The 23,358-nt window shown below is 52.8% G+C and overlaps 1 protein-coding gene across 5 annotated transcripts in view; it reads right to left on the bottom strand.

Moving 5' to 3' along the window:
• The window catches only part of MVB12B (multivesicular body subunit 12B), a 213,123-nt gene that overhangs the window by 35,160 nt on the left and 154,605 nt on the right, over positions 1–23,358 (bottom strand). For all 5 annotated transcript variants that reach the window (XM_082403347.1, XM_082403350.1, XM_082403349.1 and 2 more), the window contains 2 exons: positions 16,661–16,716; positions 14,046–14,105 (listed from right to left, as the gene is read on the bottom strand). In XM_082403347.1, the coding sequence (XP_082259473.1) occupies positions 14,046–14,105; positions 16,661–16,716 (116 nt within the window). The remainder of the gene's footprint in view (positions 1–14,045; positions 14,106–16,660; positions 16,717–23,358) is intronic.

Raw genomic sequence — 23,358 nt, 5'->3', positions numbered from 1 at the left:
GGGCTGCTGAAGAGGGGCTGGGGGAGAGGGTGGGGAGGAGGCTGGTGGCGGGGGGGCCTCGCTTTGGCTGCTTTGAGGCCTTGCCTGGGAGACGCCCACCTGGGGCTGCAGCAGAGGTGAGGGAGCGAGCCCAGTGCCAGGCGCCCTGCAGGGGCCCCGTCACGTGCTGGGGAGACAGCTGTGGGGTGTGCCACCTCTGCTCTTCCAGAGTGTTTGCTGTGTCCGGCTCCCAGGGTGGCGGGGACGCCCAGGGCAGCGAGGCCTCCTTGGTTAGTTGGGGTCTGGCCACAGAGAGCACGTGGAGAGAGATGGAAGCCCGCGCTCCCAGACGTCCAGAGCCGGCCTGGAACGGGGCCGCAGACCTGGACACTGCCGGGGTGGGCCCGGAAAGGGCGCTCCCGATGGCAGGGTGGGGGTGGGGGGACGAGGGGGCGCAGGTGGGCAGGCCAGGGTGGAAGGGCCCTGGTGGGGGGTCGGAGGCCAGTCTTTGTGGCCAGGGGTAGGGACACGGTCACTGCGGGGGTGGGTATAGAAGGGTCTTCAAGGACAAACTGCTAAACTCCTGTTTCTCTCACTCTCGGGGGCGGGAGGAGAATCAGGAGTACACACGGCGCCTCCTCCTGACTCACGGCCCGAGTTCGCCGCCGCCCCAGGAGGGGGCCAGGGACCCGCTGCACAGATTGATGTCCGCCCGCCCCTGCCCTTGAGATTCTTCCCTTTGTAGGTTATCTTGGCTGGAGAAAAGGACCTCTTGTTTTCTCTAACTCCCCAAATGAAATTTCAACATATGTCCCCCGTCATAATCCCCCTTAGGCCGTGGATAACCCTTCCCACAGACGCTGTCCTCTGCCTGGGATTGCTGGCCCCAAAGTGTTTGCCCAAGAGACTAGGGCCGCTTCTGGAAGCCCTTTCACTCCCTTGGGCAAACACTGAGTACCTTTGAAGGTGGATTTGGGCCCGGATCTGTTGACTCAGAACATTAGCCTCCTGCATGAGGAAAACCTGCACTCGCGTACAAACAGCAAATCCTTTTTGAATTAAAAAAATTTTCAATTAAAAAGCATTTTGGTTCGCAGAGCTGAGCCCAGCCAAGCGGCGCCTGGCCCTGGCCACAGCGCCCCCTGGTGGGCATGGGCCATTATCACAGCAGCAGGAAGTCCAGGAAAGAGACGTCGCTGTCAGGGGCTCTGCGGGGCTTCCCTGGGCCGGGGATGGCGGGCCCCTGGCAGAAGACCCTGCCACCAACGTATCAGACCTCTCGAGCCACGGCACGCGATTTCCAGATTCCAAGAGCCTTTTGTCACAGTGAGGCCAGCATCCTGGCGGTGGGAGATGCCGACCTTGGTTTCCAGCTGCACTGGGGAGGCCAAGTCACTCTAGCCCCAGCCTCATGGCAGAAGGAGGGTGATCAAACCCCCCACCCACTCTTGAGAGTGAAAAAGCAGTCCTCCATGTGCATCATAATCAAGGGTTTGAACCAAAGCCAGTGCTGCCTGGGCCCCGCCTGGGGTCGGGGTGGGGTGAGGGCAGGGCAGGCATCAGCATTTCTTAAAAGCATCCAAGGGACTTTAATGGTTAAGCAGGTAGAGAACCACTACCTGAAACCTTCTGCTAAATAAAATAGAGGAGAAAGAAGTAAAGGCAAGCATACACCCTCCCACCCTTCCCTCCCTGGGTCTTGTAATTATCAAACCAACGAGAGGGCTCCAGACAAGAAACAGCAGTAAGGGATTGTTTTTAGAACCCGAATTTTGAGATGTGCAAGCTGAGGCTCAGGGAAGGATCAAACTTCCCACGGTCCCCGAGGGCTGGATGAGGCCAGGGGCGGGGACAGGCACACTGCTGGTGGGGCAACCAGCCTCAGGACCGGTGTCTACACGCACCTCTCATACGGGTGGAATTCCGAAATGGGGGGCAGGTGGGGTCACAGAAGGGCCTGGAAGGATGTGGCAAGAGCGGGTCTGAAGGAGCCCAGGCTGGGCCTCAGGGCCCTGGCCAGGTGAGGACAGGTAGGGGGAAGTAAAGGAACAAGACACCAGCCAACTTGAAGTCTGGCTCAGGGCTGGAGTGACAGTCACGGCGGGTCCCCAGGGCAGACGGGCAGTGGGTGAGGTTCTGAGCAGTGGCCCCGGCCGTCCCCACAGCCTGCCTTTCCCAAGCCTGTCCTGGCCCCATGGGCCAGGCCATGACACCTGCTGTGTCACCCCGGGTTCAGCCCCTCTGGGAATTTCAGCTCCAGGAAGCTTCCTCTCCTCACACGAGGGCTCTGTGTCCTCCCATGTGTTTCTGGAAGCCTGGCTGCTGGATCTCGGGTACGAGAGGAAAGGGGCAGGTGCCACTGTGAGGAGTGGGCCCTAAGGGGCCTCACGTGCCATGGCGCAGGCCTCCTCCGTGTGCTGGGAGGGCCCGTCCAGCTGATTTGAATACTCCACCCCTTCAAGCTGTCAAAAGGGCCACTGAGGACCAGAGGGGCAAGGACGAGCCTGAGGAGGGGACACTCTGTGGTCTGGGTCTCCTCATTTCTTCCCACAGGAGTGCTCGTTTCATACTTGGATCATGGTTCCACAGACACATCCAAAAAACTGGGTGAAAGGGGGAGGCCCTGGGGTTGACAAGCCCGTACAAGGGCTCTGTCCAGAGAAGGGCTGTCACGTGCAGACTGGGGCCCGGGGGATGAACGGAAGCCAGGACTGCCCCCCAGACCTGGCGGGGGGAGGGTCCTGAAATACCCCCGAGCTGGGGAGATGCCTTGTTCATCCCCTCACTTGCTGAGAGCCCACAGCTGGGCCTGGAGGTCAGGACTCCTGGACTACAGCCCATGAGCCCTGTGGTCACTAATAAGGGGACAGGAGGGGCAGGAGCCGCCGGGTCCCAAGCCAGGGTCGGGGACAGAATCCTCACGCCCAGTGAAGCTGGTACTGCTGTCCTTCCTACGCGAGCACAGCGGGGCTCAGAGAGGGGGGAGTAGCCTGACCGAGGCCACCGGGGTCAGGAAGCAGGAGGGTCCCACAACAAGCCCACGGCAGGGTCGGTGCGACCCTCCCAGGAAGCCTCTTCTGTGTTTCCCTTCCAGCTTTCCCGTTGGGTTCCTCAGCTCTGATCCGAGAGCAGCAACCCCCGAGTCAGAAACCCTGAGCCCCACCCAGTCCCACTGCTCAGTCTCACCCTAAATGAGGGGCTGAAAAAGGACCCCTCGCGACCCACCTGCTCCAGGAGCAGGCACCGCGTCTGTCTGGGCACGGGGCACGGGGCATGGGGCATGGCTGCCAGATGAATGCATGGACCACATGCCGATTCAGGCCGTACCTCTTCTGACTCCGGGGCACCCAGGTCATTTTCATCAACCCTCATCAGCACCCCCTCCCCCTTTCCTGCTCTAAGCCGGGGACTCCCGGGGGGGATGGTGACACCCACTAGCACCCTATACGGCCTGCTGCCCTGGGCTCAGCGCCGCGAGAGCCCCCCACTCTCAGGGCACCCTCAGTTCAGGAGCACCTCCACCTAGGAACTGACAGAGCATCAAAGAGCGGTGAAGTGACTCCCACGTCCCAACCCGGGCGGAGCCCCAGCCCCCTGCTCTGAGAGTGAGGCGTCAAAAGGTTTCTGCACAGACCTTTCCCCACACAAGGCTTCTCAGATCTCCCCTCCCTCTTCCTGTCAAGCACCACACCTTTGTGCCTTTCCGAATGGTACTCTCTCTGGGACATTCGTCCTCCTCCAGGGAGGATTAATCACTAGCTTCCAGGACCCCACATCACTTTCCATCTCCTCCTTAAGTTCAGGGTCGGGATGGGGCCTCAGACATTTCTGTAGCTTCAGAGGCTCGTAGAGGCTGTGGCCCAGAATAGATGAATAAATGAATAAATGAATGAATGAATGATGGATGGATGGATGGACGGATGGTACAGGATGTGGGGAGGGGGAAGGTGAATGGGTGGATGAATGAGTGGATGGAGACACAGGTGGATGGATGGACGGGTGGATCGATAGGTGAGTGAAGGGACAGATCAGGCTCTCGGGACAGCTCAATGCAAAGGAGAGAAGACAGCTAGCTTAGGAACTCAGTTCTCAGGCAGGGGGGAGGTCATTCTGGTCTTCAGTGTTTGGAAGCAGCAGTGTGTCGGTCCAGCCCTGGGTCCTCTGAATTACCACAGCCTCTGAGCGTGATGGTGTGATGGCCCCTAATCAGTGGTATTTAACTCATGGAGGCAAAGTGCTGACCCCAGGGCTTGTCCACATCACCCCTGTGAATGGTGAAATTATGAGTCAACATGTGATCTGTGTTTGTATCTCCATGCACAGACATGGGCAAGCTAGAGGTTCACACACTGGTGGCCTACGTGGTGTTTAAAAATAGTTATAAACATTGAAAAGTTGAAGAGACTTTGCATACAATGCCAACATTTTCCAGATTTTATAAAACAAATAGGGGGTTATGGCAATTTTGGACCTTCATTCTTGCACCCCAACCCTTAGCCTCACACAGGGGAATGGAGGCTGCTTCCTTTAGAGAGAGGCGTGCTTTCCAGTTTGCCGCAGTCCCCACCATTCCCTACGAACTGCCCAACCAGAGTGTCAACTGCCATTTTATCACTGTGAGTGCATTTTGTGTGGGCACATGGGGACAAAGCAAGAAAGTGAAATATTTCTTGCACCCATGACTCTTAAAAGTAGAAAGATGAAAGACAGAGAAGGCCAAGCATTTTAAGGAAAATGGGGGAAAGCACATTCTGTGGTGGCACCAGGACTGCTGCGTGATTAATAACAAGCTTACTTCTCCTGGCCCCTCCCAAGCTGCAAGGCTGGGGGCCCAGCGGGTACCTGTGGGTCCAGCCAGCGGTGTCGGCATGGGGCTCTGGGCAGGGCTGGGGGCTGACGGACGCCTTTGCGGCTGAATAAGCGCTGGTTCTGTTGGCAAAGAGCCATGGGGGCTCACCCCTCAGTGAGTCAGCATGTCAGAATTCATCTGAATGTCACCTAAAAAATGGATATTTGTATTTTCCCTCTCCTAGGTTATTTGTGGATAATATTTCAAACAATGCTGCATTCTGGCACTGATTTCTGAGCGGAAAAGGAGAAGCCGTGGGGTCACTCTGGGAAGGTGCCCTACCCATTCTTTATCTTTCTGCTCATTTTTTTACCTACATGCCAGGCAAACTTCTAAGAGTTCAACTGGTGGGGGGGGGGGTATTACTTTCAAACTTGGGGGATGAGAGTTCCCAAAAGGACAGAAAATGACAGAAAAATCCTTTTATGATGGACTTCAAAAGACCGAATATTCATCTTGACCTCAGTTCTGCATGACCCAGGTATACAACTCATGACAGTATCCAGGGCAGGTAATTCTGTCCACCCAACATCAGCTCTGGCTCAGCCTGGCTCCCTCATTTATATGATGAACGCCCTGGGCCGCTGCAGGAGCGACCTGGTGACCTGGGTGGCGGCTGCTGCTTGGCGACACCGCTGCCGACAGGACCAAAGAGGGTGCGGGGCGGGGGGGGGGAACGCAGACTCTCAGAATTAGGAACTCTATTAATGTAATCTACTGTATTAATATTCCTGCAGAGGAAAAATATGATCATCTCAATGGATGATTAACAGACATTTATCAAAAGCTACCATCTAATCCTGATAAAAACATTTAGGAAAATAGAAATAGATGGCTAATTCTTTAACATGATAATAAAAAAAAAGATATGTCTATATGCAGCAGGCCAAAATGCAGCATTATGGGTTAGTACAGAAACTAGAAACTTCCGTCCAGACAAGGCGGCCCAGTGACCTGACCGAGCTGGCCGCGGTGCCAGGCGAAGGCACAGGAAGAGGGGCAGGAGGAGGTGGTGTTGGTATTTGCAGACGACATAAACTCCGGCCTGCGAAACTGAAGAAAAGCAACTGAAAAACCGTCCGAAACAATAGAAGAAGTCAGTGGGAGAGCCAGCCCACAAAATGACGCAGAAGTCAACAGCTCTTTGATACATAAATGACAGAAAATATAATGGAAGAAAAGATCCTATTCACAAGAGCCATGAAAACATCAAACACCTAGGAATAACCTACAAAGAAGGGTGCAGGCTCTCCACAAAGAACACCCTTCCACTCTGCTGAGCGACAGAACAAAGACCCGGGTGGAGGATTTTCACCAATCGTTCCTCTATTAATCTATATGCTCAGTGCAGTCACAATAAACATCTAGAACGGAGTTTCTCCCCCTGAAAAGATTCTCAAGTTCAGCTGGAAGAATAATCATGTGAATATAATTAGAAAAATTGAGGTGGGGCAGACGGGAGAACTAACCTTATCATATATTAAAGTTGATTATAAAGCTATCAGATTCAAAGCAGTGTGGCAATCATATAAAAAGAACAGAGATGAACAGAGTCAAGAAAAATATCCATTGATCCACTTACAGATGGAACTCTCCGATAAGAGTAACACTGAAAACTCACTGAAGAAAGTAAACACTGTTGTGAAAGCTGGCTAACACTTTAGGATAAAATAAAGCTGGTTCTAGATCTTACCGTCTAATAAACGTCAGATGGATTCAGTAGTTGAAAAGTATTTAATATTTTAATATATTAAAACAAAGGGTATGAAAAAATATGGGCGAATATTTTTATAATCTTCTAAGTAGGACATGAAGTCAAAAATAAAACATTAAAACAAAGACAAAATTGCCCATGAAAAAATTAAAAACCATTGTATAGCAGAACACATCTTTAACAAGGTGAAAAGCCACTGGTTGAGTGTGTGTGTGTGTTTGAACACAGGACAGAAAGAAGGGCAGAAAAAACTGGGCAAAGGGCACAAACAGAAGAGATTCACAAAAGAAATACAAATGGCCAATAAACATATGAAAAGATGTTCACCTTTAAATACCAGTGATACTTAGCTATAGTGAGGATGTGGGAAACAGGTACCCCCTCACACACCACAGGATGGGGGAGGGGAAGTTTAAATGGGCACACTTTTTGGAAGGCAAAATGGTAATACCATGCATTCTTCTAAAGAAACACCCAGGGAGCAAAGACACACATACAAGGAAATATACACTGCACCGGTGTAATAGCAAATAATTGGAAACAACTCAAAAGTCAATCAATAGTGGATTGCTTAAATAAATTATGACATAATCATAAAAGGGAACCACATGTAGTCATTAAAAAGAATGAGGTAGATCTGTGTGAAATGACATGGAAAGTTGTGCAAGATACACCGGTCTGTGTGAAAGCAAAATACAGAATATTATGTCCAGTGTTGAACTCCTGTGATCTTTGTTTCACACGTGTGTGTGTATGTGTGTCTCTCCCAGGAGTGGACCACGGGGGACTCTCATCTTTGACATGTTTCTGTAATGTTTGCATTTTAATAAACACGCACAACCTTTGCACTCGGAAAGAAAACACTAAATATTAAAAAATCGATTCTGATCGGCAGGGTAGCTGCTTAAGATGACAAACTGCCCAGGATGTCTGCCACAATTTATGGGGACAGAACTAATCTTGTCTGTGGCATCAAATAGTGGTTCCCAAGCTGTGGTCAGACTCCTGAAAAGTCCAAGAAGTGGAGGTCCCCAGGCTACTTCCTACATTTCAAAAGAAGCCTAACACTTCTTTTATGCGCTTGGAATGGCTATCCATTAAACTAATTCATTAGGTTCCTTTGTTTTTGGCTGAAATTATCTCAACTCAGCTTGATAGCTCTGTAACAATTTGGTGGCAGCTCTATGTCTTTGAACAATATAAAAAAGGGGAGCGGAACAATATATAAGAAAGGTTAACTTCTATTTAATTAACTAACTTTTATTTAATAAATGAAGTAGGCAAATTTCTTTCCCAAAACATATCAGCTTCCTGACTGAAAAAGAAAGAAGAAAAGATTCTGGGTGTTGAAAATACTAAGTCTCACAGATAGAAAACACCTTATTTCCTGTTGCAGCTTAAGACCTGACCACTAGATGGTGCAAAGAGATCACACATTTTGCAACATCTCCCTCTACAAAATTCTTTTTAACATTAATAAGCACAATGAAAGCTTTCCAAAAGTAGAAAGAATGAACAATTGTGCTGGGATATGAACATTTTGCTTTTGTAAAATTGGACTCTGCCATTTCATTACTGATACAAAAATCTTCTGCCTCACTTTCCTCCTGCACAATGCAGATCCCAAATCCACTCTAATCTCATATATTGGAAGGGCTTGCAGAAGTCCACGCAAAGTGGATATACAGAAGTTGGAGTCAAAAATTCTTTTTACCTCGCGACGCCAAACGTGTTTCCACTAATTTCACCTCAATGTCGTGACGTAAATGCTAGTGTAATCTGCCCCAAGCTAAATAAGTAATAAGCCCCATTTTTCAATACACAAACACATAAAGATGTCAGCTCAAACTGTTTACTAATTAACACTTAAAAAGACACAAATTAGATATGCGTGGCTAAGAGCAATTATAATCAAGACGAATTTCTCCAGTCATTTGGGAACTGAAAAAAATGCCTAATTGCTGGAACCAATGTTTTAAAAACTGAAATCACGCCAGTTAGCAAATATGTTCATTTAAAGAACATTCCACGTGACTACACTCTTGAGGATTGACTACAAACATAAGAACAAGGAAAATATTTAGGTATAAAATTAAAATTTTAAGCTCCTTTAGATTTATAATTTCTTCATTAAATACGTCTGCAAACAGCAGCCCATAAAAACCTGCAGCAATTAAGTGGTTAAATGAACTGCCTCCCTTGTCAGTTTTAAAGGAGTGATTAATATCAGATCGTCCCTTTACTAATTAGACTCTCCCTTGTCTTTCAGCCTTAAAGTCCAGTGAAAATGGAGGCTGTTTGCTCCACCAGGAAGTGTGGTGGGCTAATGACGCTCCCTTGCCACGTTTTTGAGTGTGGTGCCCAGGTGAGCACTGTGGTTTTCCATGGAAGGTCGGCAGCAGGTGGGGAAAGGGCTTTGTGTGCGGGTCTGGAAGGCACTCTGGATGCCGTTTCAATCACAGGAATTGTCGGCTCCTATTTTTAGAGGCTTGCAGTGTTATGCACGCGGCATGGAATCTACAGTCGAGGCCACTGTCTCCTGGCCACCACTCGTGAGACAAGGGACAGGGCAGTCTGTGAGGGAGGCGAGGCTGGGGATGGACGGGCCACAGGGGACGGTGGGGTAGTGGGCGGGGAGGGAGGATAAACAGGCTGCAGGAAAGGTAACCGCGACACAGGAATTATTTTAGAAGCTGCTGCCTGATCTGAGGAGCTGGGGAGCTCTCACCCTGGCTGCGATGGGGCATCCATCAGATGGAGAAATAGGGTGACTGCTTACAAGGGAAATAAAGAGCGGCAGAGACAGAGAATATTTATATGCCCATCTTCTCACTCCGAGAGAAGATGCTTCATCATGGGGTCGGCTGCGAAATTACACTTTTCCTGACTCTTGAACAGAGAGAACCTTTTGTTTGGGCAACAGGGAGGACAATAAGGGCTTCACTGGGACACAGCCCTCCGGGGTCACAGCCACCCTCCTGCAGAGCCAGACGGCTGCTCCAGAAGGCACCCCCCCCCCCCCACCGGCCTTTGCTGCCAACAGCTGCCACTGGCTGCTCCCTGGTCGCCTCCCAGGGCGGAGGGGAGGTGAGCAAACACACACTCTCCTGCCTCGGGGTAATGTACACGCAAAGCCCCTGCTCTGAGCCTCGGAAGGACATGGACGGCAGGGGATGTGGCTGCTAGAGGGCGGGGTCGGGCAGCAAGGAGGCTGGGCTCAGCGCTGGGGACCAGGAGAGGGACAGCTTCACAGCGGGAATTGGTTTACAACCTTGGCCTTTTTGCTTCAACAGCCCATGCCACCTGAGCGCGTCTGAAGAATTTTTTCCCCCAAATCTGCCGGCTGGCACAGGCACTGATTTTAACCATGACCTTCCTTGGGGGCCTTTCAGGAAACGTAACCACGTGCTGCGTACACCACGGCTGCCGGGGCTCCCGTCAGTGCCACAGCAGCAGCCTTGGGACCAGCACTCCGGCCAGGGTGGGATCCCTGGGCCTGCACGCCAACCTGAGGAGGGGGAGGCCAGGGGACTTGCCCCAGGGTCCAGCCTAGGTGGCAGATTTGGCATGCTACCCCAGGGGGCTCGACTCGAAAACTGTGTCCCGGGCTTCCCTGGTGGCGCAGTGGTTGAGAATCTGCCTGCCAATGCAGGGGACACGGGTTCGTGCCCCGGTCTGGGAAGATCCCACATGCCGCGGAGCAACTAGGCCCGTGAGCCACAACTACTGAGCCTGCGCGTCTGGAGCCTGTGCTCCGCAACAAGAGAGGCCGCGACAGTGAGAGGTCCGCGCACCGCGATGAAGAGTGGCCCCCGCTCGCCGCAACTAGAGAAAGCCCTAGCACAGAAACGAAGACCCAACACAGCCAAAAATAATAAATAAATAAATTTTAAAAAATTATTAAAAAAAAGAAAACTGTGTCCCTCCACTATGCCGTGTTGCCTCCACCGTCTACACTGTCCACAGATGTCCCTGCAGACACCCGGAATCTACACACCCACACGGCAGGCGGCTCCGGCCCACACCGCCAGCAAGCCTCGTCCCACCCTCCTGCTGGCGGGCCGAGCGGCACGCTCTTGCTTGAGCTCGTCAGATTCTCGGGCTGGCGGGCTGGAGGTGCACTGTCACCCACTGGGGGGAGGCAGCACCTCATCTCTTTGCATCTGTTACTCAGTTCATGGCGGGTCCGCGCTGTGATGAGGGCCGCTGGGGACAGCACTCCTGGGCTGGCTGTTGGTGATCCCTCGGGTCCCTAATCACCAAGCTCAAGGCTGATGGGGTGATGGGGCTTGTTCAGGGGGTGACCTGTCCCCGAGGCTAGATGGTGGTGACAGGGCGCACGCAGGCTAAAATTCAGAAGCATCCCCCAGGCAGGGCAGGGTGAGTAACGTTCAAGTTGGCAGGAGAGCGAGCCCACGCCAGTCCTGGACAGGAGGCAGCATGCTGCCTTCAGGGGCGAGCACTCTCACTTCCTTTACAGCCAGGGTCACCCAAGCCCAGGTTTCTGCTGTGAGCTGGGGTGACACCACCTCTCCCAGGGGGCACGGACGGATAAGGGAGGGGAGCGCCTGCCCCAGACAAAGCAGCCCCCACTGATGCTGGGCTCTCCCCGCTGCTTGGGAATCCCAGGAAATCCAAGGGGGTGTTCGGGATGGGCAACGGGACAGTGCAGGTCGTGGTCAGCCCTGAAGTCTCCCGCCTTCTTGGGGGAGGGCGCTTGGCTTGATAGTGTAAATGTGAGCAAAGCAAACCCCCAGTGGAGCACCCCTGCCCCAAGACCCCTCCCCAAGCACATCCCCCTGCCCCCACCAGGGCAGCCAGACTGGGAATGGAAAGGGGCAAAATCATCCTGACTAGGGGGACCCCCAGCCACTCAGGGCCAACCCATGGAGCCCAAGTGTGAGGCCAGGGGGCCGTGGGCAAAGCTTCTCCTCGGCCTCCAACCCTTGGAGCTATGCTGAGTTCAGCGGCTAAAAGGGGCAAGTTCCAGTTTATTTACAGAGAAAATCCTCTGACCTTGTTGCAGAAGGAGGAGCCCATTCACCAAAGTGTGTAGATGTCAATATACTAATCACCATTAAATGCACGTGGATGGCTGGTGGAAGTAACTTTTAAATCCTCAGATTAAGTGAAAATCTGCACAGCATCCTTGACTGCAGTATTTGTGATGGTTTTACACCCTATTTAGCGTTTCTAACCTCTCCCTGTTTCCCTACATTTTCTTTAACTCTAATTTCTTTCAACAGAGAACACAGACATGTGTTTTTAACTCATCACTGAAAACAAGGAAGCAAGCCAAGCTTGGTCAACGGGGCTGTCTCTGCTCCACCACCAGCAAGAGGGCAGCTCGCCAGGCTGCAACAGGACAGACTTACACCGACTCTCCCCGCTTCCTGTGGACCAGGGGAACAGTAGTAACAATGACCATGACCATGATGGCAGCCGCTGATAACTAACTGGGCAGTAGCCAGAGCAGGTGCTGTTCTAAGCCACTTCCATGACTGTCTCGGTCAAACCCATAAATGCTACAGGGCATTTTTATTACTATCCCGATTTTACAGAAGAGGAAACTGAGGCTCAGAAAGGTTAAGTGGAGGAACTGAGGATTCTGCCCCACCAGGCTCTGTTCAGAGCACCTGACATCAAGACGACGCATTCAAACCAAACACATTTTTGGCCCTTTAGTGGGGAAGAGAATTAAGAGAACTTAGGGTGGTTTCCACCACATGTACTGGCTCTGCACTGGGCTCTCTCCTATTTCACCCCGTCCTGGTAGCCTGAAGGCCCGGCCGGGGTCAGAACCCAGGTCGACGGGCCTCCCAGGTACCACTGTCCCCATCAGCCCCATCAGAGGACAGGGAGCAACAGACTTTATGTCATAACGGAGCGGATTTGGAGTATGACACGCTAGGTCTCAATCTTGTCTTGGGTATTATTATTATTACTATTTCACCGCTCAGTCTCAACTTCTGCCCCATGAAATGGGGAGGAACAATGCCACCTGGTCAACTTGGGGTGAGAATCGGTGATGACGGAGGTAAAGCCCAGGCCCAGAGCGGAGCATGTAGCAGGTGCTTAAATGAACGGGGCTCTGGTTACAGCCCAGGAGGATGGGCGGGGAGAGAAGGGGAGACATTCACAGCTGCCCCGTCTCTGGCACTCACCACCTACCCCGCCTACCCAGGGCGATGAGCAATTGCTGCCCGCAGTGCTTCACACATCTATCCACTTAGTGTTCGTGAGACAGGTTCTACTGTTATCCTGGCTTTAAGCAGAGAGGGGGCGTGACCACCGGACCCCCACGCGCGCCCCTTAAGGTCTGTGTGGCCTTGTCCATCCTGAAAGGTCACAGGCCATGCGTGGCCCTGCTTCACTGCCTGCAGCCAGAGCAGGTCCCGGCAAAGGCGTTCCACATAGGCTCGCTGGCGCCACTCTGTGCGGGACCCCAAGCAAAGGCAGTCTGTAAGCGGACGGCCGCCTCAATTTTGAGCAGGGCTGACCGGGGGCTCCACGCACATGTATATTTCTGGTGTGGTAGCCAGACATTCTTTCTCCTAAGTTTATCCGCCCCCCAACATCTATAGATGACAATCACGTTGGTTTTTATGATTTACTGAAAATCAAAGACAAAAGGGGACTTTTTTGTCTTGTTTTTGCTATGACAGGTTTAGAAATTTGTTGTACTACATTGATTCAATTTTCCTTGATTTCAGCCATCTTTCAATAATGCAACCTGCTTCTGCAAGCTGGGTACACAACAGAAAACCCAGAGGAACTGAGAATATTGAAATGGTTCTACCATTTCCATCTTTGAGACAAATGTGCCTCTCAGAGGAGAGCTGGCTGCAAGCATGTGACCGCTTAACAACTGTCTACATGTGAAAGACGACACACACGCTAACGCTGTCTTATGAAAGTGGGGAGACCACCGGCAGATCTGACCTCTAGCTTGATTCCATTATCTCAACTCTCTTTCTTCGGAGTTGTCACATGTGCTCCAATCCTGGATTTCTTTCTTTTTTATTAGGAAAACATCCAAACTCTTTCGAAACAGGCTGCCAAGTGGGGTCTGGCTTATCAAGCACAATGGAATGTACCGTGATCCTTCCTCTAAATCACGAAGAGCCTCTGACATTTCCCCAAACTCCTACTGGTGGCAAATAATAAAACAGAAGGAGGAAAAACCAACTCTGCACCCACCCACCCCCAACCTCTACCTTCTTTACTCCATGACATTTAAAAAAAAATGAAGCAGAATTGATTGTTCCGTGTATCACGTAAAACCTTCTGTCCTATTACTTTAAGTAATATACACATTAAAAGTGAGTTTCTTTTTCTCAGAAATAAACTTGAGTGAAATGAAAGTATTTTTCTCAGAGGGTCACCCCACAGCTAGGTCCCTCCTGTTCCTGGAACACAAACCCTAATGGGGATGGGAGACCCTGGGTCGAGTGAGTGATGACCCAGGCCCCCCACCTGCCCCACTCTGGGAAGCTTGCTTACCTCTTTTTCAATTTCTGCCAGAGATTTGATGGTGATTCCCAAGAGATCAAAGGGCTGCATCTGAAAATACAGATCAAGTCATCCTTTTAAACGGCTGGAAAAATGCTGCTTCACGTTTGTTCTTATTCACAATTGTGACACTTCAAACCCCCTTGTGATCTGGCGTTTTCTCCACTCCTTTTCCATGGAAACCATCAGTGTGACTATAGTGACGAGTGAGGGTAAATAGACCAGTAGCAGGAGCAGACTCAGAAGACCTGGCCGTCACCGGGGTCCCTTCTGGTGGGGACCCCAGCCTAGGCACCTGTCTGCAGAACCCGGGGGGCGGGTCACGGCTCTCCTGAAAGACCATGACTATCACCAATAATTTCTGCCTCTTGTCTCTCCCTGCCCACAGGAAAAGCCGGTGTGCTCTTTCTGCAGCCGCGGGGATGGAGGTGCCCACGGCTTCCCCACACCGCCCTGACATCCGCGTCTGTGTGCTGGAACGGGTCTAAGGAACTCCACGAGGCAGGCAGCCAATCTTCTGCCCGGGATTCCTTGGCATCAGAGAAGGAGCTGGAGGGAATTCCAGGTCTTTGAAAATGCAAGGTAAATGAAGTAACTGCCCATCAACTGTCATTTAAGAAGTCAGTGGTGGTGGAAAATGGTAACACTGCATTTTAATGGGTGTTTCTGTAACTTCATAGAGATGGGGACCTTTCTTTAAAAACGCTGGCTTTTCCAGACAGCATGAAAAATCAAATACACATGGCAACAAGAGTCAGCTGGAGGCCCAGAGAAGCCTGGTTTGAAATAATGCATGGTGAGGGGCAGCGGGAACCTGGTCTCTGAGGTCCCTGGTCCGAGTCCCCTCAGGGATCATCAGTGGTCTGTATTCCCGAGGGGTACCAGCCCAGCCTTCTGCAGCCCAGGCCAGCAGCTGGCAGCCGGGGATGAACAGGTGAAACCTGAGAATCTCTGACAAAACCCCGGGGCCTTCACGGTTCTGAACTGCAGCCCGGAGGGGGTGGATTTCCTGGGAGGGGTGGTAGAAAGAGGCCGGCTCTAAGCCCACGGACCTTGGATTCTAACTGGGCTCAGTGCCCCTTCGTGACGCAGCAGCGGCAGGTTAATCACTCGAGCATTTCCTCTCCCGTTACAAAGCATTGCGGGCGGGCCCTGCCGGCTGGGCTGCTGAGATTAAACACAGAAGCTCTTGCACTGGGCTTGGCCCGAATCCGCCTGCCTGAGCACTTGCTGAGTCGGCAGAGCCCGATCTTGGGACAGGGCCACCGAATTAGGCACTCAGCTCCTGGGGCTGCTCTGCCAGTAGCCACAAAACAGTTTGGCTTTCTCCTGCTGCCAGCCCGAGTGGTGAGAGAGTGGGGCTGCCTGCCCGAGCGGCCCGGGATCCAGCAGAGGTCCAGCTGTTGTATCATTAGGCTCTAACTGCCCCACTAAACTTTCCTGATTGGAGCCGGTGCGCAGGACAGAACAGCCTCTCCAAGGGAGTGGGCGGGAGAGGCGCCAGCATCTCCATGGCAACGCGGCCAAGTGGAGTCGGCTGAAGTTACTCATGCTCCGCAGGTCAAGTCACGAGCGTTTTTCAAGATTAAGCTGCTTACCAGAAGGGTTCAGAGGAGGCCTATTATATTTCATGAAAATGGAAACTCCAGTGCAGGTCAAATCGCGAGCTGGGTGGTTTTAAGCTGGGTCCAAGAAAAACACTGAAGGATTCTTTAGCTAGTGCCCAAACTAGGGCCTTCATGTTTATTAGCTACTCAAAGCAAACTTCTGCAGAAAGGATTTTAAAAAGCCCAGGAAAGCAGTCTACTGAGCCAGCATGGACCAGGCCTGCACAGCTGAGGGAGGGCCACTGCCACACTGGGGGGCAGGTGCCACCGGAGAGAGCACACAGGGGTGCCAGGCGGGGCCCACATAGCTGTGCGTGCTGGGTGCCTCTCACGATCTGGGTTCTGGCCTTCAGACCCAGCTAGCTCACTCAATCCCTTTGTCACTAAAGATGGCTCAAGGGCCCAGCCTGGCCTCAGTTGCCTCACGTGTATCATGGGGTCCGTGCTAGCCTGCAGTGGGCGGGAGACCCACAGCTGCAGGGCACCCAGCACTAGCAGGCCCAGCCCTGCCATTCGGATGCCTGCGATTTAGAGCAGAGAACGTGGTCATCACGGAATGCGGCAATGACAATGGGGAAGTGAGGCAGCTTTCTTCCTGCTGGACACTGACTTTGTTAAATAAAAAAGAACAGAAATTAATAAGGTGAGCTTGGAAAGCAAGAACATTTACAGCCGGTGAAGTTCAGTACAATTTGCCATCACATTTGAATCAAAAAGCTTCGGCTGCGGCTGCGTCTGAGTGTGTCTGCTAGTCTGTCTCACTCCCTCCCCACCCTCATCCTTTCTTTCACTTCTCAAGCACCCACTATGTGCAGCATTAGCTGAAGGGGCCCAGGGAGGAACACGACCCAATTCCGGCTCTCAGGCAGCCCTGCTGTAGGCTGCAGGGCTGAGCTTCCAGCGGGGGGAGAACACGAGGACAGCAGTGATTCCAGCAGGGGCAGGGGAAGGGGAAGGGGAGTGGGGCAGAAGGGGAGGGCGATCGTGCTTAAAACTTACACTTTCTGGAACGCAAGAAAACTTCTCTGAAATCATAAATGGCACACCATCCATTGCTGCAAAAGAAGAAAAAAAGAGAGGAAATGGCATTGCGAACACCACTGATGTTCAGCACCTTGAGATACTGACACAGACAGTACAGGCCGGTCAGGGGCTGGAGCCGGCCGACATGTGCACAGGTGAGTGGGGCCGAGGGCAACGGGTGCCCAGGTACCATTCCTGCTCCCAGGAAGGACACACACCTGGTGAGCGAGGCAGATGCCCCGCCGAAGTGCAGACGAGCTGTGAGAGCAGGGAAGGGTCCAGAGCCCACCCGGGGTCCAGCCTGTAAGTGGTGGGAGCCACCGAAGGGCTGGTGGCAGGACAGAGGCGCACGAGCGCTGCGGGGACAAGGCCGCGCTCGGCGAGGAGGTGGGCAGTAAGCGTGCTGGTGAGACGTCCTTCCAGCTGAGCCTCATCCCAGCCAGGTTGGAGGAAAGAGTGGTTCTGGAGTCAGACACACTGGGTTTGGACCCTGGCCACGGCTTTGGGTGCGCTTGAGCTTAAAAGGAAGACGGCGCGGCCTGCCAGTAGGTGCGAGCGGGCTGTGTGTGGGGTTCCGCCCCCGGCGCCCAGGTGCTCGGCAGGCGGGGCTGCGCGGCCACCATCGCCGGCTCCTGGTCCGCTTTCCTGGGCTGAATCGCGGCTCCCCTGTCTGCTCAGTGTTAACAGGACACAGAAGGGGCGGGAATGGGTCCCCAGCAAAGGAAAACGGGGCGGGGGTGTGTGTCAGCGGTTCAGTTCCTTTCCCACAGCCCCGTGCCCACCGAGTCCCCAGGTCATCGCTGTCAAATCACGACCGGGAGCTGCCTCCCCGAGCGCGCGCTCTCCCGGGAGGAGCGGCATTATGACGTCAGTGCGGACACCTCGGCACACGGAGGAGCAGGTCGCGCCGGACCGAGCATGACGCCGGGGTAGGACCGAGCGTGACGCCGGTACCCCGCAGCGTGAAAGCCCGGCAGCCGCGGGCTGTGGGGCGGGCGGGGGCTTCTCCTGGGGCCCGGCTTCGCCCTCAGGTCTGAACAGAGGCCAAACCCGGCCTCCCTGGTCCCAGCCACTGGCGTGGCGTGGAGCATCACGCCGAGGGCAGCGGTTTTCTGGTAAATTGTGGTCATAAGAAGAAACGGAGTGATGAGTTCCCTGGGAAACGATCATCTCTGCCTCCCCCGACATCTAAGATGGGGCCCTCTCTGGTACACAAGTGGTGGACAATTTTTTTTCAGTCCTAAGGAATAAGAGTCACAGAAGCAGAAAGAAGAAAAGGAAATAAGAGAAAGAAAAGAAATCTGGGACAAAGCCTCTCTGATCAGCAAGATGAACCAAATGTCTCATTTTAAGCTACATTCCTAATTTCTGGGAAGATAAACATGGAACCTTCTCTGGGAAGTTTGAGGAAAAAGCAATAGCACAGATGGCTGCAGCTGCTGCACTGGAAACTTCCTCCTTTCCTGGGAAGCCTGCTTGGCCACGGGGCTCCGACAGAGAAGTCTGTGGTCAGAGACCTCGCATCATGGAGGCCCTGCGACCTGCCCTCACTGCCTGGAAGAGGACCAGCTAAGCACTGGGGACAGTGTGACAGCTCCCCAGAAAGGCAGGGGAAAGCCCACAGTAACCTTACACAGTACAGCACACATGCAAATATACAAATGAAGTCTGAGCACCTATGCTCATTTACAGCTGGGAAAACCCATCCCTGAACAGATGGTCCCTGAAAGGCCACAACGCCTTCTAGAAAGAGCAGGACCAGGCCCACCCAGGACCCAAGGAGAGGCCAAGCTCCCTTCCCAGAAGTTGCCACCGTCCACTCAATGTGGCTGGGAGTCAAGGCTCACCCCATGCGGCACTCTGACCCCAGCCCCCTTTCAAAAGCCACGGAGGCAGGAGAGCACGCAACACTGACAGCATTTCTGATCATTCACAGATTGGGGGTCAGAGCCCACACAGGTGCCAAGCAGTGACTCCAGTCTTTGGCCCTTCCATGAGGTATACATGAAATTTCTGAGAGCAAACCTGCTTCTTCCACACCAGGGCCTTTCACGGTTTTGACATTACCATTCCCCCCCCACCCAGGTGTCTAGCTGGCCCTTCTACCAGCTCCTTCCCTTCAGACCTATGGGGCAGGAGGTGGGCTTGTGTGCAAAAAGCCCCATCAGACCCATCATGGTCTTTTCGAAGCCACTCTTCCCTTGGCCATCCCCCTCACCGTTAAGGCACCGCCCCCATCCTGGCCACCCCAAGTCAGGCGCTAGAAGCCACAGCCTACTTTACCTCTTCTTCAGATTCTCAAAGCCCCCTGTTGTCACCTGCCCTGGCCATGTCACCCTCTGCTCTCTGCACACGTGTCTGCACACACGCACCTCTTTCCCAGCTTCTCTCTGCCCAGGAGACAGACGGTGGGGCCCAGGGCAGAGCTCCCTTCCTGAGCTCGGGAAGCAATCCAACCCAACGCTGGAGAGCGGTTTCCAGTGAGCACATCTTTGGCCACATTGCTAAGCGGAGAACCCCGCTCGTTCATTCACTAGGCTTTCTGCCTTTGGTGTTTAAAGACCTCCTTAGTGTCTGGGGGTTTCTGGTAAGATATGGTGAAGATCTCCCTTCTCCCTGGTGACAGTTGTTTCCATCCAAATGTCAACGCGTGTTCAGAGAACTGGTGTTCTGACAAGGTAAGTGACCTGCAAAGGCCCAACGACCCCGGGAAATGAGAGACCTGGGGAGCACTGGGCGAAAGTGAGGAAGGCTGGTGACCCCTGCCCAGCGCGAGGCTGGCAGTCAAGCCTGCGTACAAAGGGAAGAGACAGGAGGATTTCCAAGGTGGGTGCTTACTGCCCCTCCACACAGGACGCCCCGCCCCTTCGCCCTACGTCCACCCACCGCCATCCCTCTGGGATCCGCTCAGAGTGGCCCCCTGGGTGCCTAGCCAGGGCCGCATCTCCTCTCTCGGCTGAGGGTCCTGGCCATCCACGTGTGAGCCACCTCTGCATTCCTGTCCCAGCACAGGGGGTTCCTGGGGCGCTCAGCATCCCCTGTAACGGGGCTCCAGCCTGGGGACATTTGGAGAGAAGAAAGGGAAGACGCCTTCCCAAGACTGTCTGCGAAGCAAGAGGCAGCAGTGAGGGTGGCCCTCCGGACTGTGGGGCTGATGCCCTCCTGACAGGGTTTAGCAGCAGAGGAGACGGTGTGGAGATCCACTCGGACCTACCCCGACCTCAAGGGGAGCTGTCTGGGGAAGGGAGAGAGATGCGAACTTGGGGATAAGTTACCACTTTATCTTAAGAGTTCAGGACAGAAAGACGGGCACAGCCGGATGCTCCTTGTATTCTAGAAAACAGACTTTAACAATCTTGGAAGAAAAGAGAGTGAGTCCATAGGGTCCCAGGGGCTGAAGCTCCCGAATGGGAGCTGGCTCGAGAGGAACAGTCGCCATGGTGACACGTCCCGAGTCCCTGGAAAGGGGAGCCAGAGTCCCCAGGAGCCAGTGAGAGTTTGCTAAACAGATGATATGCCAACCAAGTTCCACTTATTTAAAAAATCTAATATAGCCAAGATTATGGTAGGCTGAGGAAAACATGGATTTTAGCAAAGCACTTGACAAGTTTCCCATGTTACCCATACGGACAAGATGGATAAATACAGCTGGACAACGTTAAGGTAGGAGAATCCGTAACTGGTTGCACTAGACATTCAAGACGCTGATTAACAAATTGATGTTGACCTCAAGTGACCTCTCTGGAGGGTGCCCAGGGTGCTATCAATTACTCTAATGAAGACATGCATAGTGGGCTTATCCAGTATGTGGCTGATGAGGACAGTTTACAAACTGGATAACAGAAGACCAATAAAGATCTCAAAAAGCTGGAGTCACGGGCTAAATTTAACAGATGGAATTTACTAAAGGTCAGTGCTAAGTCCTGTACTTTAGGTCCAAAACACCAAGTGCGTTATAGATGGAATGAAAGAGATGTTCATGCTGGAATAACAGCAGAAGACATGAAAAAAGACTGGTCTGTAGTTGAACAAGTCAACAGCGTGACTTGACTGTTTAGAAAGGGGGAGGGATGGCATTGTAAGGGAGAGTGCAGCAGTCCTGGTGCCAGGGTGAGGGAGCCGCCACCTTGGTCTGCTCCGGGCTCAAGGGAGGGGTTCAGTGCCGGGGCTGCACTCTCAGAGGGTCGTCCTGGGCAGCCTGCCAGATGGTGAGGGACCTGAAGCCAGCCCACAGGAGGGAAGGAGAGGAAGCCATCAGACCTGCTGCTCCAGGAAGGCCTGATGCCGTCCACTTTTGTTCATCGTTGCACCCCACCTGGCACCCGAGTGCCCAGCGCCGTGCCCGGCACACGGGAAGTGCAGCAAGATGGGGTTTGGTCCAGATACGAGAGGCCTTGAAGGTGAATGTGGTCAAATGTCTGCACATGTTCTCGGAGCTGTCACAGGAAGAGGGGCTAGAGAGACGGGGCACGATTCAGAGGGGGGACCCTGCCCTCCTCGGGGAAAGGCAGAAGGCAGGACCAGCAGAACGGGCTGACAAAGGTCCAGGTGGACGGCCGCTCGTCAGGGAGTTAGGGAGAGATTTTATGTGTTGGTAGAAAGCTGATCTGTGGGACTGCTAAATCCCCTTCTAATTCCATGACATCCATTTCTGTTCTCCTTATCTGGGCAGCCTTTCCATATTTTAAGATATCTAGAGGTTTGCCAAACATAATTCTTGAAATCAATGGCACACATTTTTCATGCGTTCCAAAAGAAGTTCATAGGTCATCTCCGTCTGGGCTCCTTGTGGGGAGCCGCGTTTACTTCCTTCCTTTTCTCCCGAGCTGAGGCCAGGGTTTCGGCCTCACCGTGATCCTCCTTCTAGCCTTCAGCCTGCTGCCGAGTCCTACTCAGAGTGACGTGCAGTGGAGGGGCTGGAGGGAGAGCCATGACGAGGGGGCAGCTCTCATGGGGCCACTGCTCAGGGGGTACATGTTTGCCCCCCAACCGGCCCTCCCAGTCAGCCTGGGGTTGTACAGGGTTCTCACACGGACACGGCCTGACCGATCCACGGTCACAACCCAGAGGCAGGACACGGAAGCCTGTCCTTTCCTCATTGGCACCAACGGCGGCATTCCCGGGGCCCAGAGCAGTCCGATCTCCAGGCCCCTCGGCTCCCTTAAACCTTGGCTGTAACAGAACTTCTCCCCTAGCCCAGTTCTAGGCTAGAAAGAGAGAAAAGGAAAGGAAACCACATTTACTGACCACATACTAGAGAGTGAACATGCACCAAATAACTTAACCCTCAAAATGATCACGTGCAAGTTACATTTAAGGAAACTGAGGCTGCAGGAGTTACACAGCTTGATGGGGCCAGGATTCAAGTCCAGAGCCGTGGGTGTGGCGCTGCCATGGGTGTGGCAGGGAGGAGGGGCCTGAACTCCAGGGGGCAGCACTTGTGGCCGAGAGGCAGTCTCACCTCTCTGAGCCTTGGCCGCCCTGCCTGTAAAGCAGGGACAACACAGCCAGCTGTCCTAGGAGGTGCTGTGAGGGCTGGAAGGGGCACACAGCCAACGTGGGCTTCTGCGACAACCCAGAGCCCCGTGCCAGGCAGGCTCCCTTTCAGGACCAGGACAGTGCTTTCTTCGCCGTCTTCCTTTTTTGTCCTTTCTCTATTTTAGTTTTGGTGGCAGTTTTAACAAAACGCTGATCCTCTTGCACCGAGCGGCGTAGAGCAGATGAAAGCGAGGATGTGCCGTGGGCTCCGTGGTGCAATTAGCATTCTCCTAAACAAACGAGCTTCAGCAGAGCTGTAATTAAGCAGGCCTGTAATTAAGTATATGCCCTTTATCATAACGATCATGCTTAAAAATGGCATGATGCATGGAACTCTGTTATTAATGCTGTAATCCCAAACTGAAGTGCGAGTACATAGAAATCAGTGTGTCAGGCCTGTCACCAGAGTGTTTGTAAAATACATTAAAGAAAAAAACCAGGAAACAATGAGCTCATTCAACTGTTCTTTTTACAATCAGGCACTACAAGTCAAGAGGATTGTGAATGCTTACAGAATCTGCAAGGTTTAAACAAATAAAGCTCTAATCTGCTACTGTATTAATACCACCCCTTATTCTAAAGAAGGAAAGGAGGGGGGGGTGATTTTTTTTTTTTTTTCCCCCCGACTGACCGGGATACCTGCCTTTCCTTTCCTAGGGGAAGAAGTCCAATTTGGGTGCCGTATCTGTTTGGACATAAAATTGGATTTCGGCTTTTGCACAGACAGCTCTGCCATGAATCTGTAGGAACTCTGCCTGACAAGGGGATAGGGTCACAGCTCCTGCGTACGGGAGCTACTGTGTAACTGTACTTGCCAAGGCAGTCCCTCAGCGCCTTCCCTTGATTCTCCCCTCCAAATGCACACCCCCGGACTTCTGAGGGCTCAGCACAAACCCACCGCTGACCAGCTCCCAAAGGCACCGGACCAGGACCAGCCCATCACCTTGGTCAGGCCTGCGATTCCTTCCTCAATGAGGAAATACTCCAGTCGACACATGTGTTAATTTCAACGCCCTTGATAAAGAGATTCGTAAAGTCATGTGGTAAAAAAATGTGAAATTTTTAAAAAGATTCCATTACTAGCATCTCAATTGTCTGCTTACAGTTGCCAAGTGGTGTTAAGTGAGCTTGGTCAT

Source organism: Balaenoptera borealis (genome assembly GCF_965194805.1).
Source record: "Balaenoptera borealis genome assembly, chromosome: 8".
NCBI classification, from domain to species: domain Eukaryota; kingdom Metazoa; phylum Chordata; class Mammalia; order Artiodactyla; family Balaenopteridae; genus Balaenoptera; species Balaenoptera borealis.
Note: the sequence above shows the minus strand (reverse complement) of the source record. Positions and strands in the feature narration are given on the sequence as shown.